At 39.7% G+C, this 26,937-nt stretch overlaps 2 protein-coding genes across 4 annotated transcripts in view; one reads left to right on the top strand and one right to left on the bottom strand.

The window, feature by feature from the left end:
• TRIM55 (tripartite motif containing 55) overlaps positions 1–14,112 on the top strand; it is a 49,238-nt gene extending 35,126 nt beyond the window's left edge. For all 3 annotated transcript variants that reach the window (XM_017870781.1, XM_017870779.1, XM_017870780.1), the window contains one exon: positions 13,754–14,112. In XM_017870781.1, the coding sequence (XP_017726270.1) occupies positions 13,754–13,876 (123 nt within the window). In that variant the 3' untranslated portion in view covers positions 13,877–14,112. The remainder of the gene's footprint in view (positions 1–13,753) is intronic.
• Positions 14,113–15,675: 1,563 nt separating this feature from the next.
• CRH (corticotropin releasing hormone) lies at positions 15,676–17,974 on the bottom strand. The gene is made up of 2 exons (XM_017870778.1): positions 17,543–17,974; positions 15,676–16,786 (listed from the first exon to the last, which is right to left on the bottom strand). Exon 2 carries the CDS (start codon positions 16,770–16,772, stop codon positions 16,182–16,184), a length of 591 nt encoding a protein of 196 aa, XP_017726267.1. The 5' UTR covers positions 16,773–16,786; positions 17,543–17,974; the 3' UTR covers positions 15,676–16,181.
• Positions 17,975–26,937: the final 8,963 nt, after the last annotated feature.

Below are 26,937 nucleotides of genomic sequence, written 5' to 3'. Positions count from 1 at the left end.
TTCTGGGTGGATGGTTATGCATGGTATCTCTTTATGGTTTTAATTTGCATTTTGACAAAGACTAATGGTTAGCACCTTTTCTTGTACTCATTGGTCATCTTTATACATTCTTTGGTGAAGTAACTGTACACATCTTTTGCCCAACTTTTTATTCAGTTGTTTATCTTCTTAGAGAGAAGTTCTTTATGTGTTCTTGATAAAATTTCCTTATCAGATAGATGTTTTGCAAATAATTTCTCCCAGTCTGTGGCTTTCCCTTTCATTTCTTTTAATTTTTAGTTTTTATTATTTCAATATGTTTTGGGAGAGCAGGTGGTGTTTGATTACATGAATAAGTTTTTTAGTGGTGATTTCTGAGATTTTGGTGCACCCAAGCAGTATACACTGTAGCCAATGTGTGGTCTTCTATCCCTCCCCAACCCCTACTCTTTCTCCCAAGTCCCCAAAGTCCCATGTATTATTCTTATGCATTTGCATCCTTATAGCTTAGCTCCCACATATAAGTGAGAACATATGATGTTTGGTTTTCCATTCCTGAGTTACTTCACTTAGAATAATAGTCTCCAATTCCATCCAGGTTGCTGCGAATGCCATTACTTCATTCCTTTTTATGGTTGAGTAGTATTCCATGATGTGTGTGTGAGTGTGTGTGTGTGTGTGTGTATCACATTTTCTCTAGCCACTCATTGACTGATGGGCATTTGGGCTGGTTTCATATTTTTGCAATTGTGAATTGTACTGCTATAAACATGCATGTGATGCATGTGCAAGTATCTTTTTCGTTTAATGACGTATTTTCCTCTGAGTAGATACCCAGTAGTGATATTTCTGGATCAAATGGTAGATCTACTTTCAGTTCTTTAAGGAATCTCCAAACTGTTTACCATAGTGGTTGTATTAATTTGCATTCCCACCAACAGTGTAAATTGTTCCCTTTTCACCTTATCCCCACCAACATTTACTATTATTATTTTTTAATGTTTTGATTATGGCCATTCTTGCAGGAGTGAGGTGGTATCGCATTGTGGTTTTGATTTGCATTTCCCTGACAATTAGTGAGATTGAGCATTTTTCCATATGCTTGCTGGCCATTTGTATATCTTCTATTGAGAATTGTCTGTTCATGTCCTTTGCCCACTTTTTGATAGGACCGTTTGTTTTTTTCTTGCTGATTTGTTTGAGTTCCTTGTAGCTTCTGGATATTAGTCCTTTGTTGGATGTATAGATTGTGCAGATTTTCTTCCACTCTGTGGGTTGTCTGTTAATTCTGCTGATATTTCTTTTGCTGTGCAGAAGCTTTTTAGTTTAATTAAGTCCCATCTATTGGTCTTTGTTTTTGTTATATTTGTTTTGGGTTCTTGGTCATGAAGTCTTTTCCTAAGCCAACGTCTAGAAGGGTTTTCTGATGCTATTGTCTAGAATTTTATGGTTTCAGGTCTTAGATTTAAGATGGATTTAAGATCCATCTTGAGTTGATTTTTGTATAAGGTGCAATATGAGGATCAAGTTTCATTCTACTACATGTGGCTTGCCAATTATTCCAACAACATTTGTTGAATACGGTGTCCTTTCCCCACTTTATGTTTTTGTTTGTTTTGTCGAAGATCAGTTGGCTGTAAGTATTTGGCTTTGTTTCTGGGTTCTCCATTCTGTTCCATTGGTCTATGTGCCTATTTTTATACCAGTGCCATGCTGTTTTGGTAATTAAGACCTTCTAGGATAGTTTGAAGTTGGGTAATGTGATGCCTACTGATTTGTTCTTTTTGCTTAGTCTTTCTTTGGCTTATGAGGGCTCTTTTTTGGTTCTATATGAATTTTTGGATTCTTTTTTCTAGTTCTGTGAAGAATGATGGTGGTATTTTGATGGGAAGTGCATTGAATTTTTAAATTGCTTTTGGCGGTATGATTACTGATTCTACCCATCCATGAGCATGGGTTGTGTTTCCATTTGTTTGTATCATCTATGATTTCTTTCCACAGTGTTTTGTAGTTTTCCTTGTAGAGGTTCTTGGTTAGATGTATTCCTAAGAGTTTTTTTTTTTTTTTTTCAAGTGTTGTGAAAGGGGTTGAGTTCTTGATTTGATCAAGAACAGCTTGGTTGCTGCTGGTATATAACAAAGCCACTGATTTGTGTACGTTAATTTTGTATCCTGAAACTTTGCTAAATTAATTTACCAGTTCTAGAAGCTTTTTGGATGAGTCATTAGGATTTTGTAGGTATACGATCCTGTCATCAGCAAACAGCAGCAGTTTGACTTCGTCTTTACCAATTTGGATGCCTTTATTCCTTCTCTTGTCTGATTGCTCTGGCTAGAATTTCCAGTACTATGTTGAATAGAAATGGTGAAAGTGGACATCCTTGTCTTGTTCTTGTTCTCAGGGGGAATGCTTTCAACTTCTCCCTGTTCAGTATTTTGTTGGCTGTTGCTTTGTTGTAAATGGTTTTTTATTACCTTAAGGTATGTCCCTTCTATGCCAATTTTGCTGAAGGTTTTAATCATAAAGAGATGCTGGATTTTGTCAAATGCTTTTTCTGCATCTATTGAGATGATCATGTGATTTTTGTTTTTAATTGTGTTTATGTGGCATATCACATTTATTGGCTTATGTATATTAAACCATCCCTGCATTCCTGGGATGAAACCCACTTGATCATGGTGGACTTGATTTTTAATATGCTATTGGATTCGGTTTGCTAGTATTTCATTGAGGATTTTTGCATCTATGTTCATCAGGGATATTGGTCTGTAGTTTTCTTTTTTTTGTAATGTCCTTCCCTGTTTTTGGTATTGGGGTAATACTGGCTTCATAAATGATTTCCCTTTTCCTCTCTCTTTTGGAATAGTGTCAATAGGATTGGTACCAATTCTTCTTTGAATGTCTGATAGAATTCAGTTGTGAATCCATCTGGTCCTAGACCTTTTTTTTTTGGCAATTTTTTTTTATTACCATTTCAATCTCACTGTTTGTTATTCATTTCTTAGAATATTTTGAGGAGCAAACATTTTTAGTTTTGATGAAGCCCAATTTATTTTTTTCTTTATACTTTGTGTTTTTTATGTCCCATTTAAGAAAACTTTCCTTAACTCAAAATTACAAAGATTTTCTCCAATGTTTTCTTCTAGAATTTTTATAGTTTTAGCTCTTAAATCAGGTCTAAGATCATTTCATTAATTTTTGTGTAGATGAGGTAAGGAAAGTTTGTTATTTGTTTTTTGATATAGATATTCATTTGTTTCAGCACTATTTGTTAACAGGCTATCCTTTTCCTCAGTGAATTACCTTAATACTTTTGTAGAAATTCAATTGACCATATATGTGTGAGTCTATTTCTGGACTTTGTATTTTGTACCATTGATTTGTATGTATGATATGTAAGTTTGTCCCTTCCCCTATACCACAGTGTCTTGATTATAATAGCTTTAATAGAAGCCTCCAAATAAGTCAGTGTAGTCTCCAACTTCGACATAGTTTCTTCAATGTTTTGATTATTTATCTTTGAAAAAAAAAAACAGCTTTTGGCTTTACTGGTTTTCTCCACTTTTTTTTTTTATCAGTTTTTCTATTCTATTCATTTCTGCTCTTAATGATTTTCATCCTTGTGCTTACTTTGGGTTTAATTTTCTCTTCTCTTTCTGTTTATTAGGGTTAAAGCTCTGATTATTAATATGAGATTTTTCTTGCTTTCTGATATAAGCTTTCAGTGCTATAAAGTTACTTCTCATCACTGGTTTTGCTCTATCCCACAAATTTTGATATGTTGTATTTTCATTTTTATTTAATTTAAAACATTTTCTAGTTTACTTTGTAGTTTCTTCTTTGACCCTTGGGTTATTTAGATGAGTGGCATTTCATTTCCAGATATTTGAAGATTTTCAGATATCTTTCTTTTTGACTTGCAGTTTAATTCTGTTATGGAGAGAGACTAGAATATACTTTATATATTTCCAATCCTTTTAAGTTTATTAAGATTTGTTTTATGTCTCAGAATGTGATCAACCTTAGCGAATATTCCACATGCATTTGAAAACACAAGTGTTTCTGTTGTTGGGTATGGTGTTCTGTGCTTGTCAATTAAGGCAGTTGATTGATAGTGTTGTTTAACTCTACTATATCCATATTGATTTTCAGTTTACCTGTTTTGTCAGTTTCTGAGAGAGAAATTTTGAGATCTTTGACTAGAATTGTGAATTTTTCTATCTTACTGTATCAGTTTTTGCCTCATGTATTTGGAAACTGTTTAGGTACATTCATATTTAGCATTGTTTATTTATTTTCTTGAAGAATTGATCCCAAGATAAGTGTTTTCCCTGTTGAAGTCCAGGGTTTATTTCCCAGGCTTTCAGAAACCAATACATGTGTCCCCAGACCTGAGGCTTTCTCATCACTCAAGGTTCAGTGCCCTTGAAAATATTCATATTTTCCTAAGCCAGGATGGACAATGGGCCAAAGTTCCAAGGAGGAACAACCTTTGTGAGCCCCGCATCTCTACTGAGTGTAACCTGCAAAAAGATAAAAGCATTTTTATGCAAATGATTTTTGAGACCAAGCTATGCATTCTGATTTCAAGTGCAAACATCCACTCCAGCTGCCACTAGAGACTGAGAGGTGAGAGAGGCAGGAGCCTAGAGGGCCAGGAAGCTGCTTTTCTGAGGAAGATTAATTTCACAAGATATTACAAAGCATTAAAAAAAACTAGAGACTAAGAACATGATTTCCCATGAGTGTGACTATAGGTCTTGGGTTCTTTGAAATGATCTATTTAATTTTCCAAAACAAACGGAAGTGAATGAAAATTTAACTCTGTTCTCTAAATTTAATTGAAGGATTCAGGATGTCAAATTATTTTCAAACAGAGATCCCTACTGAGAGCAATTGCTACGTGTTTTACAAATTAGGAGATTCAAGCTTACAAATTGTTGATATGCCAGGTGCCCTGACTGTGCTGGAATTTCAACTTGATAAAATAGAGAAAACTGATCAGCCCTCAGGATTGGCCTATATTTACTCCAAAACATTGTCCGGAGCCTAATAATCCTGGAAATTATAAGAAGCTATGGTAGTGAGATGCAGACATTCTTACCCAGAAAAAGAAAATTGCTGGAGAGGGTTTTTTTTAACAAGTAAGTTTGAATGAGACCATTACATTAACATTATTAATACTTTTTCATTTGTACCCTACAACTGCAATATTGGTTTTCTGGGCTTTTTTTTTTTTTCCTGCTGAGAAAGTGCCAGATATTGGGCGCTTTGAGGAAATTTACACCCAGGCCCCCACAGCTGGGCTGCCATCTCCTCAATCTCCTCGAGGCCCCCAATATCTGTCACTGTATCTCTATCTGTCAATTTGGGGGTTTTACCAGAAGGACAAAAAAAAAGTCAATAATAAAAGTGTAGACTACATTTCTCAGGATCAAATGGCATCCTAAGTAAATGTCACTTTAATAGGAAGCTAAAATGGATGTATCCATTTTAAAGAGGAAAATATAATGTAAATTGTGTGTGAGTAGGGTAATGAATTCATTCATTTCCCCTGGCAACCTGTGCCTACGACTCTACAATTCCATGAACGCGAGCTCTGGGAGAACTCTCTGGGGGAGCTGTTATAACATAGCTAGCTGAGCTAAGCTTCCTGTGTTTTCAAATTGTTTATTATTCTGATTTAACCTAAGACCTTTGTTAGTGTTGTACATCCTGTGGGTTTTTTTCTGTGTTTATATGTGTATCTCAGTGATTTCCATGGTACACCTTTTCTCCCACTACAGCCCACGAAGTGAAGAGTTAGTCCACCAAGGTGTTAATGCATCTCAAAAAACGATGGCACGTGGCATTGACTGTAACTAATGTGTGTCCATTGCTTTATCATCTACAAAGCCTTTCATAAGGATTCTCTCATTTAAACCTCACAACAGCCCACTACAGTAGGAACTGTTTAACTTCCTCATTTTATAGTGGAGGAAAATGAGGATTCTAAAGGAGGTGTGACTTGCTTAGGATCACAGAGTAGCTGGGAGCTTGTTGCCTTTCGATCTCTCATCCTCCACCAAGTGGGGCATGCAGTGTAATGGAAGCCAAGCAGCATCTAAGAAAAGTGGATGAATCCCCACTTCACTTCGGTTAATGGGACTGAGGCAAAAATCAGCATGACCAGGGGCTCTTCTGCTTTGACTCACCACTCAGGCTAGATCGGCACAGTCTCACAAGCACAGGTGGGTCATTTCTAGGCCTCCACTGCTGGCAGGGATGTGGCTGTCCACTGCAAATGAGGGCAAGCCGATCCTTCAGTTGCATCCCGTGGTGTCAACCAACCTGCCTGTCTCTCTGCCTTCGGTGGAGAGGCTGACTCTGTCCCGAGTCTCAGGTGTGCAGCAGCACCAGCTGCCCTCTTTCCCTTTGGACTTCTGGTCACTATGAACAAATCTCGGCACTTTATCCTAGAGTTACTTTGAGCAAGGTCCTCAAACTTCCTGAGTCTGAGCTTTTCTGTAACCGATAATAATACTGTCGACCTCCCATGGTTCTTAAGGGCAACCTGTTGGGTCTGTTTGCCTAATGAAATGTAAGAAACCCCTGTCTGTGAAGAATTAATGATCTAATTCTTTGCAATCCAGTTCTCTTTTCAGGAAGAACAAGAATACATACACACTCTCTACATGACACACAACTGTCAGCTCCATATCTGAGAAGAATGCTGGCTGCAGTTTTGCCAGGCTGTGATGTCAACTTCCATAACCTGTCCTCTCCACCCTGATCCCATCAATTCCTGGACAACACACCTGACACAAACCAAACAGTACACACCACAGCATCCTTCTCCAGGTCAGGAAGAAGTGAGTTTAATTCCTGCTTATTGGATGGACCTCAGGAAATTATTCTCGTTTCCGATTTTCTCTTAGCAAGAAGGAGGCAGCTGATGGCAACAAAGCCTCCCAGTCAGTTCACTCCACACACCCCCTTTATCACTCAGTGTGTATGGCTGTGAATCCTTCCAAGAAAAAATGCTTTTCTTTTTTTTTAGAAAAAGGATCTCTCTCTGACATCCAGGCTAGAATGCAGTGTTGTGATCATAGCTCATTGCAACCTTGAACTCCTGAGTTCAAATGATTCTCCCACCCAGACTCCTGAGTAGCTAGGACTACAGGCACGTGCCACCACACCCAGCAATTTTTTTTTTAAGTTTTTTGTAGGGGTAGGGTCGTGCCATATTGCCCAGGCTGGCCTCAAACTCCTGACCTCAAGCAATCCTCCTGCCTCAACTTGCCAAAGCACTGGGATTACAGGCACACACCATCATGCCTGGCCAAAAAATGCATTTTAGCGAGTGTTTTCCTTCCAGAGCTCTTTTTAGGGGTTCCTATTTTCTGCTTCCTCTAGCTGTGCTGCATTTTCACAGCTCTACATTTCATTCTTAACATACCTTGATTGCTCTGTCCCAAGCAGAAACGTCTGCATTCCTGTGAAAGAGACACCCATGATGGCAGAGCTGTGTAACAGAGTTTCTAAGGCTTTGACCCTTGGCCGTAAGTCAGAGATAGTGCCTCAGTTACTTCTCATCATGGGTGACTGCCCTGGGTTCTTGGCTGTACTCTCCTTCCTGGTTAGGAATCTGTAACACCTAAACTATCCAAGAGCCTGAGGTTCAGGAATGCTAACTAGGGGAGCAGGCCAATGCTTGGGCTTGGTCTTTCTGAATAAACATTCTAAACATGGTCTCAGCATTCCTACTTACACCTGTTTCCAGCATCTGGCTTTGGTTCTCTGACCCAGCCTAGCAGGTGTGAGATGGATACTGGATGGTTGCCCACTCAACAGCCTTAAGTCTAGCTGTACCCCTCCTGTCCACATTCCTTTAAGGCAAAGGCATTTCATGATAGATGGGCAAGGGTTTCTTTAAATTGACCCAGAAAGACAGGCTTTTAACATGCATTGGTAACCAGATCCTGTGTCAGGTTGAATTTCTGACTGGCATTCCCTGCAGCACTCAGAGATTGAGGAAATGGCAGCCCAGCTCTGGGGGCCTAGGCATAAATTTCCTCAAGGCCCCCAACATCTCCTCAATGGCCTGGCATCTGATCCCTCAGGATAAGGCATGAATATTTCTAGGTAAAGTATTATCTGGCAGGGGCATGCATGAGGCCATCATTATCCATTAATGTCTTCATTGCAATGCATCTTCTCAGCTTGATTGCTATCGCTTGACTGAGCCTTAAGGAATGGAACACAAGACAGGTAAGCGTTAGTGGATCAGAGTCATGGATGATGTAGAGAATGATCATTTGGGAAAGGGTTGATGCTGGTATGCCATGGAGGCCCTGGGAAACTTAGGGACTCAAAGGCACTGCTCACTGATTAAAATAAGCTCACTCTTCTACTTTGCGGCAGCTTAAAAAAATAATGCCCCCGTCACCCTCAAATGTGGCTACCCAAACTTGTGCCAGAGTGAATGTCAGGAAAGCATTTGTTTAGTTTCATTAGGTAGAAGAGGTGGGGTAAGATGCATTTAGGTAAAGGGGGCTACTGGCATTGACCCCCAAGCCCAAACAAGCACATATCCACCAATCTGCACCCAGTTATGTCCCCTATGCTAAGATCCTGGGGACTAATCTGTACTCAAATGAATTTTAAAGGCATTTTCATGCTTTCACTGTCAAGAATCTTGCCATGAGACACACTTTAGCTTTAAAAAAATCACTCATCACATTTAACATAAAAATCAAGCCAAATCTCTGTTGAGCATTTTACTTTCTTTTCTTTGACACCTTCATGCTAAAAATGAACCTTCTGTTAAGAGCAGTAAGCTTGTGCGCCTTTAGGAGCCAAGAAGGTAATATGAATGAAAAAGCAGGCCAGGTAACAGAACAATGTTAATAGAAGCATAACTACAAGACATTGCTTGCTTTCCTTTTTACTCTGAGCGTAGCAACTGTGTAAGCACAATGATAAATGGCAACTGAAACCAGCCTTGCAGCAGGGGCAGCAAAGGGAGTGTTGGGCACTGTGACCCTGACCGAGATGGGCAGAAGGGAGGGAGCATTCCCAATCCAAGGCACAACACTGCTTAGCTCTCCATGCAAGTTCTGGGTTGTTCATTTCTGCTTTGTCCAAAGAACCTACAAATCCAGATTTTAATGTGATGTTGCCTGAATTTAAAAAATTTTTAATTCTAGTAAAGAATGCAGAACACAAATTTACCATCTTAACCACTCCCATTACACATTCTAAGTGTCTATAGTATCTGTTAAGAGCAATAAGCTTGTGTGCCTTTAGGAGCCAAGAAGGTAACAGGAATGAAAAAGCAGGCTAGGTAACAGAAAAAATGTTAGTATAAGCAGTATAACAGAAAATGGGAGTATATAATGTGTATGCTCCCATTACACATTCTAAGTGTCCAGTTTAGTAGTGTTAAGTATGTTCACACTATTGTGCAACCAATTGCTAGAACTTTTTCATCTTGCAAAACAGAAGCACTATACACATTAAACAAAAACTCCCCATTTCACCCTTCCGCAGCCCCTGGTAACCATCATCCTAGTTTCTGTCTATGAATTTGACTATCTAGATATGTCATATAAGTGGAATCATATAATGTTTGTTCCTTTGTGTCTGGCTTATTTCACTTAGCATAACGTCCTCAAGGTTCATCCATGTTGTAGCATGTGCCAGAATTTTTCTCCTTTTTAAGGCTGAACAGTGTTCCATTGTATTCCATTGATTATTGACAACGTATGTGCGCATGACATTTTGTTTATCCACTTCTCCATGGATGGACACTTGGCTTGCTTCTACCTCTTGGCTATTGTGAATAATGTTTCTGTGAACATGGCAAGTATCTGTGCCAAGTCCTGCTTTTTTGTTTGCAACGAATTTATATTTTTTTTAAAATACCCTGCAAATATTAAACAATTAGGAGTGAGGATGTGGTAAAATTGGAACCCTCATGCATCGCTGGGAGAATGTAAAATGGTCCTTAGCAGCTGCTATGGAAAACAGTATAGAGATTCCTCAAAAAATTTAACAGAGTTACCATAAAATCCTGCAATTCCACTTCCGAGTATATACTCAAAAGAATTGAAAGCGGGGCCTCACACAGATATTTGCACACTCCTGTTTAAGCAACATTATTCTCAATAGCCAAGAGGTAGAAGCAACCTAAATCTAAAATCATTTCTTGTTGATGGGTGTTAATGAGCATGCATTCTGACAGAGCCTTGTGGACTCTGTGTCTCTGTGTACAGGACAGTTCCAAGTTACGGAAAGTGTTTGCCTAACCCAAACTGAGGCTCATGTAAGTACGTTCTATAATGTTCACATAACAACAAAATTACCTAAGGATGCATTTCTTTTTTAAAAAACTTTTATTTTAAGTTCAGGGGTACAAATGCAGGTTTGTTACGTAGGTAAACTTGTGTCATGGGGGTTTATTGTACAGATTATTTCATCACCGAGGTATTAAGCCTAGTACTCATTACTTGTTTTTCCTGATCCTCTCCCTCCTCCCACCCTCCGCCCTCCGAAAGCCCCAGTGTGTGTTATTCCCCTCTATGTGTTCGTGTGTTCTCATCATTTAGCTCCCAGTGATAAGTGAGAACATGTGGTATTTGGTTTCTGTTTCTGTGTTAGTTTGCTAAGGATAATGGCCTCCCGCTCCATCCATGTCCCTGCAAAAGACATGATCTTGCTATTTTTAATGTCTGCTTAGTATCTAAGGATGCATTTCTTAGAAGGTATCCCCAACATTAAAAAACACATGACTGTAATATGGAACTAATAATCTGTTGTTTACCTTTGTGTGCATATCAGACCAAACTGGAATGCAGGACAAGCTCCCAAGCAGGTAGAGGAGAACAGTGCTTGTAATTCTCTGTACCTTGTTCTGCTTCATAGAACATCACTATTCCCAAGACACAGCACTTCCTGTAATAAACGAGAGCTAGCATTTAGAAAACTATTTGAAGGAACACATATATACAGCTCCATCTGGGGAAGGTTATAGGAAAAAGATCTGCTTTTGATTTGATGAGCTATGCTTATAGAAAAGAGTTTTAGATCTTTAACTCATTCTTCCTTTATGAGGTAGCCATGTATGAAGTAGGGCCTTTTGGAGATACACTGAACAGTGTCATTGAGGCCTGTGATTACAGCACACTGAAGCGATTAAATCATAGAAATGATGCCCAATTCTGGAAAAATGAGATTGCAAATACTATTGTCTTTTCTTACTGGGGGGTCAGTGCTATTGTATATGGTTTGTCATAAACAGTCCCCAGGTGATTCTGCATGGCAGAGGAGTCTCTTCACTGTTGAAAGAAAGGAGGGAGGGAAGAGGGGAAGGAAGGAATGAAGGAAGGAAGGAAGGAAGGAAGGAAGGAAGGAAGGAAGGAAAGAAGGAAGGGAGGGAGGGAGGGAGAGAGGAAGGGAGGAAGGAAGAAAAGAAGGAAAAAAGGAAGGCAGGAAGGGAGGGAGGGAGGGAGGAAGGAAGGAAGGAAGGAAGGAAGGAAGGAAGGAAGGAAGGAAGGAAGGACCAACCTAATATAAGTGAGTCATGTGTAAAGTGCTTTATGTGTATTTCTTTATTTGTTCAGTCCTTACAACAACCTTGTAGGGTAGGTTCTCATCTCTATTTTACAGAAGAGAAAACTAAGGCTCAGAGAGTTAACTAACTTGTCCAAGTCATACAGCTAATAAGTAGTTGGTATGGGATTCAAAACTAGGCTAAGCCTCTTTGCACAGAACTTTCTTTGCCGAGCTGGTTGTTGGGTCCTCAGTGAATATAAACAAGACCAAGGAGATGGTACAATTATCTAAAGATACTCAGGATAACCTCTGCTATTGGATAACCCCCCACTCTGGTACTGGCTTTTCTTTTCTGAAAGACAGCATTGGTCCATATTGTTTGGAGGAAAACCTAATAATTTCCTGGAAATATGGAGGTGTAAGAGAAGCCAATCCAAACTATGTAATCCCAAATATGAAGGCAATAGTGGGTTAACAACTAAAACATTTTAAATGGAAGATAGATATTAATCTCTAGTACAGGAAAGCACAAAAATTTATACACATCCCAAAAGCAGTCCCAGGGGCTTGTTCACTACCAGCAGTTTCCCAAAGATTATGCCTTTTGCAGAAAACACATTACGCCACTCGTTTCACCCTTCAGCTATTTCAGAGCAGCTGCCATGGAAGTTCCCTTTAGTTTAGAAACTATCTTCAAGAAAAACAGGCCACAAAATGGACCTTGATGGTCTGTTCATCCAGGCGGAATTCACTATTCACTCAAATTGAATGTTTAAAAATAAGTCTTCTTATGATATTCCCACATCACTTGGGCTTTTGGGTTTTTGTTGTTGTTGTTGTTGTTGTTGTTGTTGTTGTTTGCATAAACCATACATGAGACTTAAGGGTTTGTTTTTTGTTTGTTCGTTTGTTTGTTTATTAGCCAGGGTGGGAAGATTATGGTGGGCAAGGGAGGAGTTCAACATGTAAAAATAGGTGCAGGATTCTGTCAGGATAATGTTTATTTTACTTCACTTTCAAGGACATTGAGGTATCTGACACATTACCGACAGAATCTAGTAACATTCTTTTTCAAAAAGCCCAATTTCACTTGATGTTTCCACTATTCCTTCACAGAAAACTACGTACTTCAGTTTTATTCTACTGTGGCTAATATAATTTCATGACCCTTTTTAACTTTCTGTCAGGAAACGATGTGGCAGCACAAAGGATTATCCCAAAGCCATAAAGACTTAGGATAATTTTATTGCTCTTGAAACATCATCCCCAAACATATGTTTAGGGTAAAATCCGGTAAAGTGCAGGCCAATAACTTGTTTTGCTCTCAAGACTATTTTCAGTGGCAGTAAAACAATGTGCTTAACCGACGTTCTGCTTTGCTTGTGCCAGGTATTATCCATTCATATCGCAGCTTCATAAAATCATCCAGTGCTTCTGAGCTGAATGCATGTGGCTACCTCATTGCTTTGAAATCAGTGGCATTCTAATCTGGTGGGATAGTTTTACCAGTGATGTCATCGGAACGTGTTTGCTTATTTATCCATAGTTCTCCTAAGAAGGACGGTGTTTGTCATGGTACCTTAAAATGTAAAGAGTTTGAGCTCATAAAATCAAATTGCATTTCAGCAAATATTGGATTTGATTTAATATGGATATGGTTATTAGATTTTATTACCTAGAGAAAAAAAATCCCATCATGATTTGCCCAAAATTAAGCCTGTAGTTTTGCAAAAATTATAGTAAGATAATATATATGTATGTACATGGTAGAAACTTCTTCAGCAGTGGAGGGATTATATTATGTCCCACAATGTTATATGGCATAGCAGTGTCATTTAAATTTGGAATTTTTAAAAAATTCTGCAAGCTTTTCTAAACCCAATTCCTAGAAGTTTCAATGAGACTCTCATCTGAATAAATCATTTACAAGTGGGCTTAAAAAAAAAAAGCTAGTATAGCCTGAACTCCTTTTTCCCAAGAACTTCTCTTCACTGCATGCATTACTGTTCCTTCTTTTTGTATCATGAGTGTGAATTATTTTCATGACTCTTGGCTGTAGCCAAAATAATCTGAGCTTGCTTTCCATTTCTAATGATTATGTCCCATATAATAATGTTGTTATTATAATAATAATTGTTATTATTATTATTATACTTTCTCCTCAGTAGAAAAGTGACTGGACCAATCCAAAAATAACAAATCTCTTTTTTTCTCTGATTCCCATTTTCTTCCGTTGCAGATTGGATTTGAGGCTCCTCCCCTCCAGGGACAGGCTGCAGCTCCAGCGAGTGGCAGTGGAGCTGATTCTGAGCCAGCTCGCCATATCTTCTCCTTTTCCTGGTTGAACTCCCTAAATGAATGATATTCATTCCAACTGCTGCCCCTCTGTCTGCCTGGCTGAGATGCATGTGGGCAGCAGGAAGCCCAAGTGAAATTAATATTATGCAAATGATGAAAGGGACCTCTGAACAGGATTTCTGCAAAAATAACCCAAAACTGTAATTCCAGATGACTTATCTAACATATTCGGGGGAGAGAATATTTTGAGAAAATAGTTGCAGAAAGCACTGGAAATAATAAACTTGATCTTACGCAAATCTTTTATTGTGTGGGAAACATTGTGAAGGGTGTGTAGGTGTGGTACATGTGTATGTCAGTAACAAGTGGCAAATGGTGAAAAAAGTGGTCACTATGCTCTTGTCTTTCATAGGCACTGGCTTTTTGTTATTATATTATAGTAGTTCTCATTTCCTTTACTCTTTAACAGTGCAAGTGGTCAGTGAAAATCAGTGTCAACTCAGAAGTGACTGATTTATCAATACATGGACAAAAAGTAAATCATTGACCAAAGCTATGAAATGTTTCACAAAGTTTTCCTCTTTTGCATAACAGATATCACTGGATGTACATTCAGAAATGTTCTTTGAATTTGGTGACACTTTCATGGTCCAGAAAGCTGAAGGCCTGGGCATCTCTTGTGACATTTTTCTAATATTAGTTTTAGATTTTCATATATTAGGCACTTAAAAAAGATCTTCCAGCAAGAGCTGTCTACTTTCTCTTGTATTCACTGTGGCACCAATCTGGTAAATTGTAGAACAATTGCATGTATTTAAATATATATACAAACATATCACACATTAAATATATATATATATTTAAATCATGCTTTGTTAATATTTGTCCCACCATAATGCCTCCTTCAGAACGTAAGTGTAACTTTACTCTATATGAACTCTTAAATAAATGATGTTTTTAAAAGCTTTGTCTTATAATGATTTATTCAATGTTCTGTACTATCTTATTCATCCATTAGTTAAGTGTATTTCAAAGGTCCCAGGATAAGATGCATCTTCATACAAATTAATTTTGAAGTATTAAACATTTGATTGAATTGTTTAAAGCTATAACTAAACTATCAAAGGCAAATGCACTGTAAAACTAATTAAATGTGCTGTTCAGTTTTAGAAATGAATAAAGGTAGCTCATGTTCCTAAGAATAAAAGTGAGTAAGGTTGGCCTAGGCATAAATGTGGAGGATATTTGTGTAATTATTAAAGTCAAAATGTTCTTCATAAGAAAATTTTTCCTGTGTGACATTTTATAATGACTAAATTTAGTCATCTTAAGTGGAGATGCTATTAAGTTTCTCTTATTAGAAGTAGTAATTGGAAAATAGCTTAGAAAAAATTGTTTCATGGTACCAAAGTAGTAGTTTGACAGAGTGAGTCTTTCTCATAGAGAAAGAATGCAGCATTTTGGTCATATAGTTTGGAGGAATTTCTACCTTGACGCTTCTCTTTTTCTTTCATCTTTTCCCCACTCTCTCCAATTATTTCACATCTTTTAATTGATCAGGGCTAAATGTTATTTCCATTATAAAATGATCTTCCCTTTTAGAATTACCATGTTTTAGAGCTGCTGGGAGCAACTTCCTGAATTATTAACTCAACCTCAGAGAAGTAGTCCATGGCACAGAGATGAGCCCAATGTGATTGCAGGGTCTGTGTAAGCCACTGATATATGTTTGTATTTTTAGTGGAAAAGTACAATGCAGGAAGTTTTGTTTTTCTTTTCTGGTGCTGAAGACAATTTGGAGGAAGCTAAGAGATGAGAGTATTTCCAGTGTATGAGCACTGAAGAGAAAAAATAAAGTCATGATTACCTTTGCAGCTTTTATTAAAAATATAAATATTCAACATTCTCTTACACAACCAAACTGACCAAGGACTGGAAAGATGTTTTATTACTGAAACGTTTACAAGAAAAAGTTGTTTCAAAGAGCTTACAGATTTAGTCTTACCCACCCAAGAGAATGGCATTCTCTTTGGTTCAGACCACAACAAAAACAATTGGGTGACTTCTGTCTGCTTTTTCAAACAAAACGTTTTCTCACAGGTCTACATTCTCTTTAAAACACCACTAAAAACACCTGGAAACGGAAACTAAACGTAGACAAAACGAATAACATTGTGTTGTTACTGCACGTGAATACACTTTGTGCATGCTAAGTAAGGGGTATAGGCTCTCTCCCTCTCTCCCTCTATGTTTCAAGCTATATAAAAATAAACAAATGGCGTAAGAGCAGCGCTATGGTACAGAATACTGTATTTTTTATTATTCTTTTTTGTGCTAAATGCAGAATCTTTTTGGCCAAACGCACCGTTTCATTTCCCAATAATCTCCATGAGTTTCCTGTTGCTGTGAGCTTGCTGCGCTAACTGCTCGGCCCTGGCCATTTCCAAGACTTCCCGGAGGAGGTGGAAGGTGAGATCCAGGGAGATGGGAGGCTCCTCGGACCGCCTCTCCCTCTCCGTTGCCTCCTGGTGGCCGCCGAGGGCGTTCTCGGCGCCGCGCTCCGCGAGAGCCGCAGGGCTGTCGAGCGAGCGCCGAGGCAGCAGCAGCTGCTGCAGCAACACGCGGAAAAAGTTGGCGGCCGCCTGCTCCGGCGAAGGGCGGCTGCCGCTGCCGCCGGCGAGGAGCGAGGAGGCGGGCGAAAGGGGAGCGGCCGGGCTCTTGTTGAGGTTCCCCAAGCGGAGGAAGTACTCCTCTCCCATGCGGAGCAGGACCGGCCGAGCCTGCGGCTGCTGGGGCTGCTCGGACTGCGGCGGTGGCTGGAAGATATCCAAGGGCTGAGGGTACTGCGGCGCCTGCCGGGCTCCCGGGACCGGCCCGCGGCTCAGGAGCGCCCTGCATGGCGGGCAGGGCAGGAGAGCCACCAGCAGGACGCCCGCGGACACCAGCAGCGGCAGCCGCATGTTAGGGGCACTCGCTGCGGCACAGAGGTGGGCGGAGGGCGGAATGAGAGAGGGGAAGAGAGAAAGAAAGAGTTGGTGAGAGTTCGCTCAACTGGCAGGTGCACACGGGGTCCTCCTACGGGACTACCTTAGACTTGCTGGCTTCAGTAATTAGGGTGGGCGCTGTCCGCGGTGCTGAAACACCTGGGGAGCGGGGAAGGCGGTGCCTGCCGGGCTCTGTACCTAAGCTCACGCGCTCGCCGGCCAGGAGTGACCCTTCTTTCTAGAGTCTGAAGGGACGGTCCCTGCGTCGTCTTCCTAATGATCCTCAAAACTAATTTTCCCGAGCCTAGAGAAGAGCCACAGATTTAAGATTCCACCCGCGCTGACTACCTCCCTTTCGGATATTTCAGCATTTTCTTCCAAATTGATTAACTACTGCCTCCTGGTCTTCCCTCTCCACCCCTGCCCTTGCTGCCTTCTCTCGGGGGTTAGGATAGAAGGGGGTGGAGGAGCTCCTTTACACAGCCAGCTAGGAGCAACTGGCAGCACGGGTAAAGAAGAGCAGCCGTCTAAGTTTGCTTTTGCCACATCCCAGCTACTACTGTAATCTTAAGGAACAGTCCGCGAACACGCGCGCACACACGCACGCACGCGCGCATACACACACACACACGCACGCACACATGCATACACACGTACACAGGCAGTGGCAGCCTGCTCTGCGGCGCACATCGCGGCAGCTCAGGCAACGCAAAGTTGGTGGTGTGTTCCGTCCAGGCGCTCCCTACCTTCCCAGGCGCTTCGCAGGTGAGCCGGGTGCTGCCGCCTCTCTGCAGAGGGACGTCTCCGGGGCTTTCTCTGGAGGTTGTCTTCCTTTCTCTTTTCTGTTCCCACTTTCTTTTTCTTTCTCTCTTCTCTTTCCCCTCAGTCTCTCAATGGACTTGGTCTCCGAGTTTCTCCACTCCAGAGCCTGGAGTGGGATTTTATAGTGTCGACCCTCTTCAAAAACCACGCAGCATTTGCCTAATAAGCTGACGCTCTCTTGACAGCTCGATTGCGTGCTGCCTCTGCTCCTGCATAAATCATAGGGCCCTGCCAAGGAACGAGGGGCAGAATTTTGCTATCTCAACACTGAATCTCACATCCAATTATATCAACAGATATTTATCGCCTCTTGGTGACGTCAACGAGCCCTAAAATGGAAGGACTTCTTATGACTTGTCCATTGACAAAAATTCTTGAATGAGATTTCCCAAGTGTGAAAACATATTGACCTCTTACTATGAAAGGCCATATTAGGGGTGTGCAAAGAGACAGCGAATGGGAGGAAGAAGGGGAAGTGGGAAGGAAGGGAGGTGTCCCAGTGCAGCCCTGCCAGGAAAGCAGCAGCCAGTTAGAGGGGGTGGATTTGGATGCCCCTTCTCCTAACCTCCCTGACCAGGTGTCTCTGACAACACCTCAGTATTTGGAAATATCCCTTTGCTAGGAACAGAGTCCCACCATCTTTCTGCCTGGAAAAGAATGAAGCATCAGGAGAGGGGTGTGCAGGAACATCCAGCTTTTAAACGTCTACCTGCATTTTCCTCCCAAGAGCAAGCACATAAAGGAGTTATGAGCCTGAGGAAGCAAGACCAATAAGTCTCTTAAAATTCAGTTGAAGTTTTTTAAATGATGATAAGAGCTACTCCTATGGTGAAGGGGCACAAACCAGGGTTAGTAAGGGGTGTGACAAAGATTTCAGGTTCTCTCAGAAACTCTCTGCTCCTCCTTTGTCTTTCTTCTCACAATATAAAATTAATTGTGGACTCCCTTTTCTATTCCCAAATTAAAGAGCGAGAAGGCCAGTGAGAGATGCATGAGTTAAACAAGATTTACTTATTCTACTTAATGCAAACTCAGTGAGAGGTATCCATTCTAACGTCCTAATCTATGTTGAAAAAATCTTAAACTGCTTGACCACAGCGCTAAATTCATCAGTTACATGTTTTCATTGATCAATATTGAGTCTGTAAAAAGTAATCTCATTCATTTCACCTCCAAATACTATCAACATCCATAATAGTATCCATATCTGGGCCACCCAGGGTGGTTCTTTTTAATCATTTCTTTTCCAAATGCAAATGTGCTTCATGTGAGCCTGTTAAATAAATAAATGCTCTCTGACATATTGCAGAATGGAATGGAATGCTAAACCTGTAAAACTATACTCAATTTTTGAATTAATTGACACTATCATATAGGTGGGAGGCAGTTACCTCTAATTCTGCAATTCAAAATGCAATTCCAAGTTCTTGTGCCTGTGATTCAATTCAGCTTCCAGATAACCGTCAGAGTTGTTTATCAGAAATTTCCTGCTCCTCATTTCTGATTACTTCTGTTGCTTCCTTTGTAGCTAATGTCACAAATGATGCAATGCATGTTTCAACTTCCACTTTGGGTCTATACCAATCCACAACTGCTCTTAGGAACAAAGGGAAGGCAGGGAGAGAAATGCTGACAGTTTGCAGAGAAGCCAACCCATAGTTGGATCACTGCACCATGTTATGTACTTTTGACACAAGAGAACAGAGAAAGAAATGTGCCTACTTGGAAAGATGTGAGTTGTTAATAGATCATGATTATGGAAAATGGTTGAGTCTCTGGGAGAAAGCTGTGTTTTATATTGGTAGGAAAACACACAGAAACTTAGATTTTGTTATTGTGGGCTTTTTTGTTGTTGTTGTTAAGCTGGAATGGGTTCAACATTTTTGCTTACTTTCCTTTATAACCTGTTTTCTGACCCCGTTAGCAGATTTCAGCTTGAATGTCAAGCTGGAGGTGAAACATTGACTTGGAATAGGCAGTTTGAGTGCAGTAAATGGATACAGAAGAGAAACTAGGAAAGGGATGTGGTTATGAGTTTAGCTGGGGAGGTCTAGGAGGTTCTTCCAGAGAAGACACAAGTTTTGGTCTCTGACTAACCCCATTCCCGTACCAATCTCTCTCCCATTGGGCTATCTGGGGGATGTTGTTTTAGTATAGCTCCCTCATCACTGTTGAGTCCTTGCTGTGAGGTTTTCTTGGGGTATGTCATTAATGGAGCCAAAGTGGCTCCAACTAGGGAGTAAGGAAAAAAATGTTCCTGAAGCCCAGAGAAGGAGAAGCTATGCACAGCAGCCTCTACATGCCACAATTTATCTGTATTTGTCTGTTCTCACACTGCTAATAAAGACATACCAGATACTGGGTAATTTATAAAGGAAAGTGGTTTAATTGACTCACATTATCACATGGTAGGGGAGGCCTCACAATCATGGCAAAAGGCAATGGAGAAGCAAAGGCACATCTTACATGGTGGCAGGCAAGAGAGAGCATGTGGAAGAGAACTCCCCTTTCTAAAACCATCAGATCTGATGAGACTTATTAACTATCACAAGAACAGCATGGGAAAGACCCACCCTTACGATTCAGTTACCTTCCACCAGGTCCCTCCCACAACACGTGGGAATTATGGGGGCTACAATTCAAGACGAGATTTGGGTGCAGACACAACCTAACCGTATCATTATCCAAAATGTATATCTCATTAAAGCACCCAGTGTTTACATTAGAAATGACTTAAAGAGATCACTCGGTTTAAATGAGAACCAGAGAATTAAGTGACTTACCTGAAGTCACTCAGCTAGTTAGTGGTAAGGTGAGAATTAGGACCCAGTTCTTTTGATTACCAGCCCATATTATGTGCATAATGTAACAATAAGCTTTGGACTTTCTTTTCCAGCAGAGGCGCACAAATTTAGGTGAAAAGATGAATTTTAAAACATTTTAGAGCTAGAATCTCACTTTCTTGCCCAGGCTGAAGGCACCATGATAGCTCACTGCAGCCTAGAGCTGCAGGGCTCAAGTGATCCTCAGACTCCTGAGCAGCTGGAATTATAGGCATCAATCACCATGCCTGGCCTGAGAAGATGCATTTAAATAAAGTAATATATTCACACACCAATTGCAGAGTAGCTTTTTATACATTTTCCTTATTTGATAAACTAAAGCATGAGAATGCAGAAATTCTCTGTGCATGCTAATGTCTGTGGCACCTGCTTTTCAATGTGTGTGCATACATTGCAATTTACTTTTCAGTATTACCAAATTAAAATGCATTAATTTGATTATTCTGCCTAGGTGACCTTTGAAAAAAGTGATCTTTGGAGACAGTATGGAGGGTGAAAGGGATTCTTAAAATTATAATATGGATCTATGATTTGAGAAATAACATAATGCAGATAACTTAAATGTGCAGTAAACTAAATATCCAAATCCATAGAAATCACCCCTAACAGATCTGATCTTACATGTAGGAATAACTTCTGGAAAGGAGTCACTGGAGAATCAATTTAAATGCTTTTAGAACCTAAAAACACAATCCAAGAAACATGGACACAAAAACAGGGATTACTTCATGTTTTAAGTCTTTTTTTAAATGGTTACATAATATACGGTATAGGTAAATTAAAACAGACCTGACACAACAGTCTAATAAAGAAATATCAGAAATAATAGGTAACTGGTGGGCATATTTTTGTCACTTGCATCACCTTGTACCTTCACAAGCTTCTATTAGCATAGCTCGTGGCAAAAAAACACCAACTCCAAGTTGGCTAACGGAAACATTTGTTGAAATAAATCTACCACTTCCAATGACAGCCTTCAGAAATGCCTAGGGTGGACAGGTGTTTGGTAATTGTTATTAACTGTTCTTTACGTAGATTAAGTACCTGTCTTCTGCTTCCACAGGAGGACTGAGGAAAGGTTCTCAAACAGCAAAATACCTAACTGCTTCACTGGCAACAATAACTTTTGTTAATCTCTTCTGATTACCAAAGCCATATGGGCTCTTTGCAGAAAACTTAGAAAAATCAGAAAAGCATAAAGAATATAAAATTCCTCAGAATATCAGAATCTAAAGATCATCACAGATAATTAATATTTTGTTGTTTCCCTTGAGCATTTTTCCTGAGCTCATAATCGTAATTTAGATAATATCATGTTCTTAATACTGAATCTCTGCTTTAAAAAAAAAACTCTCATTTTAACACTTAAAATAATTGAGAGAGTAAATTTCAAATGTTCTCATCACCAGAAATTGGTAAGTGAGGTAATGGATATGTTCATTAGCTTGATTTAGCCATTCCACAATATACACATATATCAAAACATGTTATACACCATAAACAATTTTTATTTGTCAATTTACATTAATTAATTAATTCATTGAAAAATAATTTGTTGAAGAAATCTTCCCCAGGTTCCTATATTAGGTTGAGCACCTGTGCCTTATATTTTCCTAACAGCATGAATGTTCTTCATTGTAAAGCTCGTATTTTGTTATAGTTACTGGTACAATATGTGCCTCCTTTGCTGGACAGTAAACTGTGTAGCAGGACTTTGATCGTCTTTGTAAGTTGCCATATCCATTTATCTTGCCCCAAACATGGTAGATTTCCAGTAAGCCTGTTGAATGAATGAAATGCAGAAAATCTGTTGAATGAATGAAATATAAAAATTACCCATAAACTGTACATATTATCCAGACATAAGTAAATAACATTTTATAGTTATAATTTTATAATCTACTTTTTTCCATCTAAAATTATATCTCAAGCATTTTCCTATATCCAAATGAAATCCTTCTTTTATTGCGTGGTATTGCATCAAGATGTGCCAAATTTTCTATTCATTCTTCATTGTTGATCACTGCCCAAATGACCTGCTTTTTATTCGTTTTCGTCTTACTCTTGCACTTTTAAGTAACATACCCACAGAATTATTTCTTGATTCTTCAGATATAAGCAATATCTCTTAACTCCCAGCTTGTAAGATGAGATTTTTTATCCCTTCAACTTTTCAGACACCCTCCTGCACCTTGATTTCTCAGTCTCTTTCATCTATACTTTTACTTCAAGATTGTCCATGTTAATTATTTTTATAATCATAGTTAAATCTTTCATGCTTTTGTACTTTTACTATAATTGATTCTACACTTGATCTTAGCCAAAGGGCCAAGAAGCTCTAGATAGATAATAGATAGATAGATAGATAGATAGATAGATAGATAGATAGATAGATAGACAGATTCTAAAAGTGGGAAGCCAATATAGTTTTTAACTATTGACTATGTAAATTGTTCACTGAAGAGTAAGATCATGGACTCTGATTACATTTGTTATCTTGTTTTTTTTCTACAATTTTCAATTGACACTTTTATATTTTTTATATTCCCATTTTGTTTTTTTCCTAGAATTATGAACTGTCTTAATTTTGTTTTTTTTTCAAATTTTCAATCATGATAAGTAATCTATTAAGTCTTCCCCTCCCTCTTTTTAAGACCTCAATCCTTGAGCACGCTAACCTGCTGCTTTCAAACTAGTTACTTTCTAAATCTGACGCACAGGTGTCTTCCTGGGACTTCTCTTTTCTTCTTCCCTGGATTGAATTCCCTTTCCAGAATCACAGGACTTTTTCCCTCTTGATTTCTGAATTTTATTTTGCTAGAGAACATCCTCAGGTAACTTTCTAGGAAAGGATGTATGAGACACATATTTTCTGACTCCTTGCATTCCTGAAAATGGTTATATTTTACCCAGAAATTTGAGTGATGCTTTACCAAGGTATATAATTTCAGGTTAAATATAATTCTCTTCTAAAACTTTAAGTATTATTCTCTTGTGTTGTATTATCCAGTGCTGCTGATAAGAAATCCAGTATCATTCTAATTTTCCTTTTCTTTCTTTCTTTCTTTCTTTCTTTCTTTCTTTCTTTCTTTCTTTCTTTCTTTCTTTCTTCCTTCCTTCCCTTCCTTCCTTCCCTTCCTTCCTTCCCTTTCTTCTCCTTCCTTCCTTCCCTTCCTTCCTTCCTTCCTTCCCTTCCTTCCCTTCCTTTCCTTCCCTTCTTCCTTCCTTCCTTCCTTCCTTCTTTCTCTTTCTCTCTCTCTTCTCTTCTGTTTCTTTTTTTCTTTCTTTCTTGTCTTTTCTTTTCTCTTTCTTTCTTCTCTTTCTTCTCTTCTTTCTTTTCTTTCTTTCTTTCTTTCTTTCTTTCTTTCTTTCTTTCACAGAGTCTCACTCTGTCACCTAGGCTGGACAGTGTAGTGGTGTGATCTCAAATCACTGCAACCTCTGCCTCCCGGGTTCAAGCGATTCTCCTACCTCAGCTTCCAAAGTAGCTGGGACTACAGGCATGCACCACCATGCCTGGCTAATTTTTGTATTTTTAGTAGAGATGGAGTTTCACCATGTTGGCCAGGCTGGTCTTGAACTCCTAACCTCAGAGGATCCACCCGCCTCAGCCTCCCAAAATTCTGGGATTACAGGAGTGAGCCACCATGCCCAGCCTGATTCTCATTTTTCACAGGACCTTTTTTCTTATTCTCACCTGAAGCTTTTAGTCTCTTCTTTTTTTGTTGATGTTCCAAAATTTTAGAACGGTCTTTGGGTCTTTTTTTTATGTACTAATTTTAATTTGGAGGCTCTTACTCTTCAAGGGTGAAAAAAAAAACTCCTATATTATTTATGTTATAATTTTTTTTCCATTTTTCTCTATTCTTTCTTTTTGGAGATTTCTGTTATGAGATGTTCTTCCCTCTATTGGCCATCTGTGTTTACTATTTTCTGTCCTGTTAGAACTTTTAGTTTGCGGTTCTACTTTCTAAGATATTCTTCAATATCTTCCAGCTCTTCAGTTACTTTCATTTTACAACTGTATATTCAACCTCCAGACTTTTTATTCTTTCTCCATACTTTTTCATAACTCCTGTTCTTGTTTTACAGTGGAATGTTCTCTCCGATTTCTTTAAGAATGTTAACTAGAAGGTTTCTACGTTTTCTTTCTTTCCCTGAATTATCTATTCCATCCGTGGTCATTATTTACCTTAAATTCTCAATTTTATGCTGGAGATCTTTGTGAAATCCCTGTGAATGATTGGTAGCATCCTCATGTTTAATAGTTATTCAGTACAAAGCTGATGAAGAACTCTGTGTGCAGGTTAAGGAGCCTGCTTCTCGCCAAACAGTCTTCCTTCCAGGGTGATCACACAGTGAACTAGTCTTTACTCGGGATACGCATGAATGTCATGTTGTCAATTTTATTTAAGAAAAATGTGGCCGGGCGCGGTGGCTCAAGCCTGTAATCCCAGCACTTTGGGAGGCCGAGACGGGCGGATCACGAGGTCAGGAGATCGAGACCATCCTGGCTAACACGGTGAAACCCCGTCTCTACTAAAAATACATAAAACAAACAAACAAACAAAAAAAAACTAGCCGGGCGAGGTGGCGGCGCCTGTAGTCCCAGCTACTCGGGAGGCTGAGGCAGGAGAATGGCGTGAACCTGGGAGGCGGAGCTTGCAGTGAGCTGAGATCTGGCCACTGCACTCCAGCCTGGGTGACAGAGCGAGACTCCGTCTCAAAAAAAAAAAAAAAAAAAAAGAAAATGTATGTATTAGTTTTCTGAGTATGCCGTAGCAAATACCAGGCTGGATAACTTAAACAGCAGAAATTTATTTTCTCCATTCTGGAGGCTAGAAGTCCAAGATCAAAGTGTCAACAGAGTTGCTTTCTTCCCAGGCCTCTCTCCTTGGCTTGTAGTTGGCCATCTTCTCCCTGTGCCTTCACACGGCCTTTCCTCTGTGCATGTCCATGCTTCCATCTCCTCTGCCTACAAAAACACCAGCCATATTGGATTAGGGCCAACCCATATGACCTAATTTAACTTTAATTACCTCTTTAAAGGCCCTGTTTCCAAATACAGTCATATTCTGAAATATGGGAAGTTAGGATTTCAATATGTGAATTTTTCTACATCGAGGAGACACATTTAGGCCAATAACAATATATTTGGCAATGTTTATATCTCTATTTGCTTGTTGCCTAACAGGCAGACATTTGAATGTCTGGCATTCTCCACATGGGATGAGAAAAGCTGGTGGAGAGGTTGACTCTTCCATATATAAACTTTCAAATATTCCTCATATTTTTGACCCTTTTCTCATTCCTGTCTTTGGCGAGACTTGGAGATTCTGAGCCTTGAGCCCCTCCTAGGCTCTGCAGTTGTGCTCCTCCCTCAGCTGCCTGCCTCCTACAGCCGCTTCCTCCACATTTTCCTCGGGAGACACTGCATCTTCTCTGTCCTCCACCTTCCTGTGCCTTTGTGGACCCCTTACAACTGTTTTCTCTCCCTTGCTTCCTCAAACACCATCTTCTCTGCTCTCATTATTTCAGAAGTTTGCTAAACCCTCTCACCTGCTTACATTTTTTATCCTGTTCTTTTCATCATTTGGGGTTTATACTATCATTTTAATGGAGTCTCATAGAAATGAGAGGTAAACACACATGCATTTTGGAAAGACCCCTCTGAATGCAGTATGGAGGGTACATTGGTGGGGTAGGAAGGCAGAAAAGAGACTTATGGTCTTTGGGTTATTAGCCCTGGGCCTCTGCAGAATGAACATCACAGGCCCAGGGATGACAGGAGATATGGAAGACAAGGGCAGCGTCCCAGGAGGCCAGGACTCTCTACCTGTGGGCAGCCACATCGCTGTCCATGTTTTGGTGGGAACAGTTCCCCATCAATCAAAAATTCTGTCAGCACCCATGAGTCATCACTGAGTGCCTTACCTCCTTTCCTAAGAAAATGGCAAGGACTTTGTTACCTGTGCGTCTATTTTTCCAGAAGTTGAGAAGTAACTGACCCTGGGAAGATGACTCAGAGCATCAGAAAACCAGCACGTTTCTGCTTCTCTTACAAGCCCTGGTCTTGACAGACACAATTGCCCTTTCTATTTACATCATAATACATCGATTGTTCTGTTTTAGACTCCAGGTAATGGATGGAGGGCAGTGAGAGGATGTGTGTGAACTTTCTGTCATGAAGGACAATTTACAGGAACTAATCATCCTACAACGGTGGCTCAGAAAAAGGAAATTCATCAACCAGGCACCCCGAATAGGTATTTATATTCATGAACATCACTTGACTCTGAAGAAAGAGTTCCCAAAGAAGCCTCCTAGGAATGTTGCTGGTGTCATAAAAAGGGAAAGGAAAAGTTAAAGAAAAGTTAAATTCATATTTTACTGCAGAATTTGTTAGTGTTTTTTTATTCAGCAGTGTAAATCCCTAAGGCTTTAGCATTTCCCAGACTTATTTGACCACAGAACAT

This window comes from Rhinopithecus bieti, unplaced genomic scaffold (assembly GCF_001698545.2).
Source record: "Rhinopithecus bieti isolate Rb0 unplaced genomic scaffold, ASM169854v2 scaffold_5022, whole genome shotgun sequence".
Taxonomy (NCBI): Eukaryota; Metazoa; Chordata; class Mammalia; order Primates; family Cercopithecidae; genus Rhinopithecus; species Rhinopithecus bieti.
This window is presented reverse-complemented; position numbering and strand designations above follow the sequence as displayed.